This window comes from Bactrocera tryoni, chromosome 3, assembly GCF_016617805.1.
Source record: "Bactrocera tryoni isolate S06 chromosome 3, CSIRO_BtryS06_freeze2, whole genome shotgun sequence".
Taxonomy (NCBI): Eukaryota; Metazoa; Arthropoda; class Insecta; order Diptera; family Tephritidae; genus Bactrocera; species Bactrocera tryoni.
Window position 1 is genome coordinate 3,790,388 of NC_052501.1, and position 7,438 is coordinate 3,797,825.

A 7,438-nucleotide genomic window follows, 5' to 3' on the forward strand; every position below is an offset into this window, starting at 1 on the left:
TAATAATGTATATATACATATTTGTGGTGGTACCATATTCTATACATATTGGCATTGCAATAACCCTGGAATATGGAATCTTGCGACTTTGCGCATCATCATGTGGTCGCATGTTGTAAGAGTAATGAAAATATTCTTCCTGCCCTTAAAGAAGTTTTGGGTAAAAGCAGTACATTGACGATTCCTACGTACTCTTGCTCTACTTTAGCTTTCGCTTGAGCTTCTATTATCCCCCTGAAGCTTTTCATTTCGCTTCTGCATTTTATAGAAAAGCTCATATTTATTTAATGCTGAAATAATAGCAAAAATCCATCTACCAGATGCCTCCACTCCTAATTGAACTGCTTCCAGTTTCCACATGCAAGAACGTTAGCCCTTGCAGTGTGCTACTTTCTTGCAATAACACTGGTTCTCCTTGCACACATATTCTTGTACATTTTTCTATCCCTTTTGTATAACTTTGTTCTCTTATCTGCTTGGAGTATTTCGCCTTGGTCTAAAGGTTCTTTGTGCATTAGCCATCATATTAGTCATTTGTAGCCAAGGAAAATAAGCAGTAAAGTAACGTATGAATAAAGTAAGTGAGATTGTTGCTAAAAGCGAGAGGACTGAAGTATGCCATTATGCGCTCTAAAGCATTCGGAAGGAAGTGCACTCGACAAGCCTGTGAATTTCATAATGGTAATCTTCTGCGCAATTTTCCATTTTCCTTAGAAAAATATAAACGGACGTGGAAACTTTTCTAAAAAGTAGAAAGTAAAAAGAATAATGCTTCAGATGTAGATACGTACATTCATTCATACGTACGAGTATGTGAGATGAGCTTAAAATAGCACTCGGCTTATGTATTAACAAAAAGTACAGGTATACCCATTAATTATGGGAAACAGTGTAGAAATTGATAGAATGAATGAAAGAAAGAATGATAGTTTTGGTCTTAAATCACTCACGTTTAGGGTCATTTCAAGTAGGTGCACTTTAGTGTGTCTACCATTGACTGAAAGCAGAAAAAGAAGCAAAGGAAGGGAGTAAAAGCAACATCAGTAAATCAGCGGGATTCTAAATAACTCCTTCTTAGAAATTATTTTTTTTTATGTTTGGTTAAAGGATTAAAAAATATATTCAGCACATCCTTTGCCATGACATGTTGTATTGTTATCGCAGCACACAAAGACGTCTGGAAATATCATATTTGGTTTTATCCTGTTCTAGGTCCTCCTTACTACTTACCTGTATTGAAATTAATAATGGCCTGTGCTTTTCTTCAATTTATTTCAGCTTGACGCGGACACCCTGAAAATGCAGTACAACTTCAACATCACGCTGGATCATCGCAAATTCGGCGAAATGTTCATCGTCTGTGGCCATTTGTATGCAATCGACTCGTGCACGGAGACGAATTCACATATACGCTATGTCGTCGATTTGTATAATGGAAAATTGCTAAATGTCGACCTGCCATTCTCGAATCCGTTCCGCAAGACAACCACTGTGGGATATAATCCACTCACTGTGGTGAGTATGCACCGAAGCCAATATCGGTTTATTTTGGCTGTGTTTGTATGCGTTTGTATGTATGTGTGAAATGTGTTTGACGTCCATACCAATCTTAATTAACGCGCGGAATTACGTAGAACTTCATAAAGGGTGATCCATTTTGTTTTAAACACAAAAAGTTAATATTGAAGGACACTTTCAGGACAGAGTAGGCAAGCATTTTGATTAAAGGAAAAAAAAATGTGATTAGTTTTTTTATACATTTTTATAGAAATTTCTTACACTTCTTAGGCCAATTGCCTTTTCTATCTTGCCATTGACTACTTTGTACTCGCCTACCTTATATGTTTCCTCTGTATATAGTCAGTGTTCTCCAGTATTTCCTTACGAGCATGAATGTATCAGAATTTGTAATTCTCCACGCTGTAACAACCAGCGGTATTAATGAACTGCGGTCGCACCGCAACCGCTACCGAGGGAAGCTGCGTGTAACGTGAGATGCGCGTGCATAGCTCCTTGCGGATAAAGCAATCGGTTTACCTGCTGGAATTTACCTTCCGACAAACTGTGCTGCTGTTGTTGTTGCCACTAATTATGGGGTCGGGTAAACTGACACCGTAATTCGTAAGTGGATGAGTAAATGTCACGTCATGGCTGTGCTTTTGGTCAGCATTCCGTCCCTTGGCGAGGCATTATAAATGTGTTTGCTGTTGACATTGTGTCATGTGCGACCATCATATGGTGCAAAGTTGTGTTGGTGAATCGAAGCGACCGTTGTCGTTGGAGGCCCGACTATAAAGCGATCATTATAGAATTTGTAATGACTTAAGATTGAGTGACATTCATCAGACATAGCGTACAGCTAGAAAGTTAATGGAATTGTAAGAGCCGCTATAATAATGTGTATACGTAATTATGTGGGCTGATAGATTAAAAGGTTGAGAGACATATTTGCTTTGCTTAGCTATTTGTATTTAATAATTAAATATCGTTCCTATGCAATCCTTGGTAATCATTCGCATATTCCTTTAACTTCCTGTTTAGAATCTGAACAATTTAAAAGAGTATATTAAGGTTACCACGATGTTTGTAACACCCAAAAAGTAAGGTCAAAGACCTTATAATGTATTTACATATGAGATCAGCGTGATTAACTGAATCGATTTAGCCATATGCGCCTGTCCGTCTGTATATACGCGAATTAGTCCCTCGGTTATCGTCCGGAAAATTTTGCACACGTACTTTTTCTCAAGTAGCTGCTCCCTAGCCGTAACCGTCTATATCGGATCACTATAGCATATAGCTGTCATACAAACTGACCGGTTCAACTCCAGTCCTCGTGCAGAAAACATTTTTATTTGACGAAGTATCATCAAGAAATTTGAAATAACTTATTATGCAAGGTAATGTTACAATCTCCAAAGAAATTATTCAGATTGGGCAACTATAGCATATAGCTGCCATTTAAAGTGATCAAATAAAATCAAGAAAAGTTTCGCTTTATATCCTGTTCTATACCCAATTTTTACCCTCTTCTATATCTGATTCTATAAATAATGCTCCTATGAAGGGTTTATACTAAATAAAATATATTACTAATTAAAAAAAAACCGGATTTGACCGTTGCGTGATATTTGAAAGCAATTTTCCTACTTTATCGTCAATTTGTTCCGTCGCCTTTGCAAGGTTACGTATACGCACCAACGCCTTGTACTTCCTTAAGAAAACTAGCAAAATGTCAACAGTCAAAGCCATGCTCCGACTTTTTGTTATATGCACAACGAATATGTATATTTATTATAATTGTATTTTCCTTTATCAAAATAATTATATGATAGGCGTCATTGCCTGGCTATCATTCGCACTAGTTACATTCATATATAGCTTTAGCATGTTCCTTTTGTTTTGTTATGGTAGTTCATTAAAGTTGTGTAAGTAAATATATGCCGAGAGTTATAATGCATGTAAGCATTCACTATCGTGAAGTTTTAATGCCTTGCTTTCGGCGGAAATAATTACTGTGCCTACAAATATGTCGACAAACGAGTATAATGAAAGAAATTACAGAAAATATGTAAACCAACTTTTGACTTGTAGCTATAAACAAAATGCTTCCAATAATAATTACATTTTGTCAAATTTCTGTTTTTTTTGATATCATATATAAGTTCGTCAAATAATTTTCAGTATGTGCTGAAATCATAACTAGAATATAATATGCACCAACAGTTCTATGAGAAAAATCTTTTTCATTGCGAATATGTTGTAATTTAGTATGTTGTACATTTATTCGGGTATGTGTATTCGTGTAATCATAATCACATGGGTATTGGTTAAGCAAATTATAATAATCGGATACAAGCTTAATCGAAAAGCAAAGTTATGCGCCAGTTGTCACTGCTTAATGATGGCGATTTTAATCTCTGGCTTTGGTTCTACTGACTCAAATATAATTTGTCAAGTCGGAGATACTGATTATTCTTACTTCTTTTGATATTTTTAATGCTTTATCAACAACATGACTTTCACTTAATATTTGATTGATTACATTTTTTGTTCTATACTAAATTTGGGAATTCAGTACATAAATAGAGAGCAGCAAATTAATGAAATTATTTGTGATTTCAGTGTAATATAAATGGCTCTCTGATCTTTTTATTTATCGAAAAAATGCTTTCGTTTGCTTCTTTTAGCTTCCAAACATGTGTCTTATTCATAATATTACCTAAAATGTAAAATAATGTAACATGACTTTTAATAAGCTAAGCGAAGGAAAAACGATATAACAGAAACCTGTCATATTGAAACAAAATGTGAGTTGGTTATAAAGTGGTTATAGTGGTTTGGTTATAAAATGGTTATATATTGATTATATATGTAATATGATGTGGTGAATCGTAATCAATAAAAAACTCAGCTTCGATTTTTTTGAAGTTACGTTGTTTTGTATTTTAGTTGACGAAATGCACTTATATGAAATTTAATAGTTATTGCAGATAAAGGCTACAGCAAGTTAAGAGCAAGTATTTGGCCGTTTCCCAATTTATCTAATGAAATCAAGCAGTTTCACATGCACTGGAAATCAAGTGACAGTGATTGTCATTTGGTTCTCACGGGTTATTTTGGGTTCATATATATTATAAAGTCAAGCTCGCTATCATATTCATAAACAAACATGTCAATATATATATAAAAAACAGGTCATTGCTAAACTTGTATATTTTCTGCAAATAATAAAAAATAAGTAGTAAAAGTTCATTTATATGAAGTTAAAAAAAATAAATAATAATTTGCATCGTGGTAAGGCAAATAGCTCTTCAAAAATTTCTTAATTTAATTGAGCTGCCTCGTTGAGCTGGTTAAACAAACTTTTTGCAATCACAAACTAAGATCTGACATATATGAAAATACTCAAATAACATCACTGCAGAGAAGTAACTGTTGCTGCAACACCTACCCATGCAATGCTAAAAGGATAAACACTGTTTTACATATCAACTTACAACTTTTCCATTTACCAAATCAAGAAATGAATGTGCAAATCAACAAATATACTTGTATGTTATTTGCTTATGAATGTGTGTCATTAAGCTCGCTTGATTATGATGCTCATACACGAGTAAAGCCAAGACATATGTATGTTTGTGGCATGATGAATTAATCTTCCTGTTTGTATCACCTCAAAGTTTGCCAATTTGAACTTTCGACATACGTTTGTAGTAATAGACTTTCCCCAAATTCGTATACGAGCTCTTATGTGCTGTTAGCTATTTCTTTTACGGGTGTGCATGTTGGATTGAGTTCAACATAAACATTTTACAGGGTGTCCCAAAATAAACACAAGTTTCTAATTTGCTGAAGTGGCGGCAAATTTTCCCAGTTGACGAAGTTTAAACACTATTTTAAATGAAATTTTTGAACAGCAGTCGCAAATCTTTAATTTTTTTTTTAGTATTGTTTAATAAGAAAAACACGTCATTTTTATTAAGTCTAAAATGTCAGCTGTTGATTTTTTTTGGGTATGCAACACTTTACTACACAAATGGCGGCATATTTAAATCTTGCCTTAACATTATAATAACATTAATCTTGACATCCTTTATAAAATATATAATTACAAATTTTAGAGGATATAGTCTTACAACGGTAAGGCAAAATATAACTCTTGTTTAAGCTTGGAAAAACTATTTCCAAGTAAAATAGTTTTTTTAAATCTTTTCTGGCATGAGTTACACCCTCAAACCACAGCGGGGTGGGTAACTACACACTAATACAGGGAATTGAGAGGTAGTTTTGAATGGCTATAGAGACATTTTATCTTTCAATAGCCATTAACGATAATTCTATGCTTTTGGTATACGTATATGTGTATTCGTATACATGCCATATTTACATATAATTTCTTTAATGGAAGAGAGTAAATAAAGTATTGACAGTAAACTCAATTTCTCTCGTTTTACTTCGAAGTCTTTGCCGTTTTTATGTATCCTCAACATTCTATTTGCCTTCTCCTGAAGTCACTGCATACGAAAATACATTAGTCTACGAATTTTACAAAATTTATTTAGTTTTCTTCACTCGGCTCTTGCCTTTCTCAACTACTTGCAAGTAAGCAATTTGTGTGCAATTTATTCTCCGATTGAATATTGCCTTCTTACACTCACGTGTAGTTTGCTCCGTTCTACACGGTCGCAGTTGCAAGGAAGTAATTTCTTAGAGAATCTATTTACCGTGGAGCAACTGAAAAGCGAATTGATTTCCTTTGTCATGTAAAAATTACGTATACGTCATGTTGTACACTTTGCTGCCTTTGTACTCATACAAGGATTTTAAAATATATATTGAAAAGAAAAATTTCTGCTCTTGTTACAACAGGTTTTGCATTGCTTTTGAAATTGCTGATTTAGCAAAATTTTAAAAATGTATAGTTGATTAACTTTTTTTCTAATAATTATCAAAATTAAATGGCACCATTTTGTCGTCTAGTTGAAGTTAAAAAGTTTTATATCATTTAAGGAGTTTCGAAATACATTAAATTAAGTTTCTTCTACTACTTTTTGTTTACCTTTCTGCACTTGCAGGAATTGTACTCCTGGGACAAAGGAAACGCGCTCACATATCCCATTCGTTATCGCGAGCCTAGTCTCATCAGTGACCGGACATAAATAACGGAGTGAGGCAGTGCCACGTGCGCCAAATGCAACTAAATCTTCATTCAACGGTGGGAAGCTGTAAAAATACAATCCAACGGAACAATAAATAATAGTAACACATACATATATCTATACAAATGTGCATGTTAAAGCGGTGCAATCGACGCCTGCAGGGGATTCAAAATTACCGCATTAAATATTCATTAAAATGTGTAATTTGTAGGAGATAAATAAATAAAGAGCTCTAGTGTATTTGTTTTGTATAACTAAAACTAATTCTAAGTTGTAAAATATGAAAAAGTGACCGCTAATTCGTAAATGGAGTGCGATTAATTATTTAACAATTTTGATTTATCTGTGTAAAGTTTATATGAAAAAGCTAGAAATGTGGAATTAGTAAATTGTTTAAATAGCGAAATAGTGAAATAGAAAAATTAGCATTAATTATTAGCAAGTAAATAGTAATAAATGTGTGTGTGCAAATACATAGAATAAAATCTGTATTTTTATGTAATAATTCATTAATGAAGGCAACCACAAAAAATTTATAATAAATTGTATAAAATGCATTTGAAAAGCATCAAATTCTCTTAATTGATGGGCGCCGTGGCCCATATGACAATCTAACAGTGCGGTAAGCAAGGTAATGTACACATTTTTGTGGTATATGCTATTAACTTTTCTACCCTCAAATACTATATGTATATAAACACATGTGTGTGCTCAGTGATGTCAGTTGTTGTTAGAGCAAAGAGTTTAAAGCGAATTTTTGTGCTTCAGCGCGGAAT

General features: G+C 33.7%; 1 protein-coding gene across 2 annotated transcripts in view; it reads left to right on the forward strand.

Annotated features, from left to right (window-relative positions):
* LOC120770825 overlaps positions 1-6,760 on the forward strand; it is a 42,244-nt gene extending 35,484 nt beyond the window's left edge. The window contains exons 17-18 of one of the 2 annotated variants that reach the window (XM_040098410.1): positions 1,279-1,515; positions 6,579-6,662. In XM_040098410.1, coding sequence (XP_039954344.1) covers positions 1,279-1,515; positions 6,579-6,662 — 321 coding nt within the window. Of the gene's footprint in view, positions 1-1,278; positions 1,516-6,578 lie in introns of both variants that reach the window. The other variant, XM_040098411.1, reaches the window with a different exon arrangement.
* Positions 6,761-7,438: the final 678 nt, after the last annotated feature.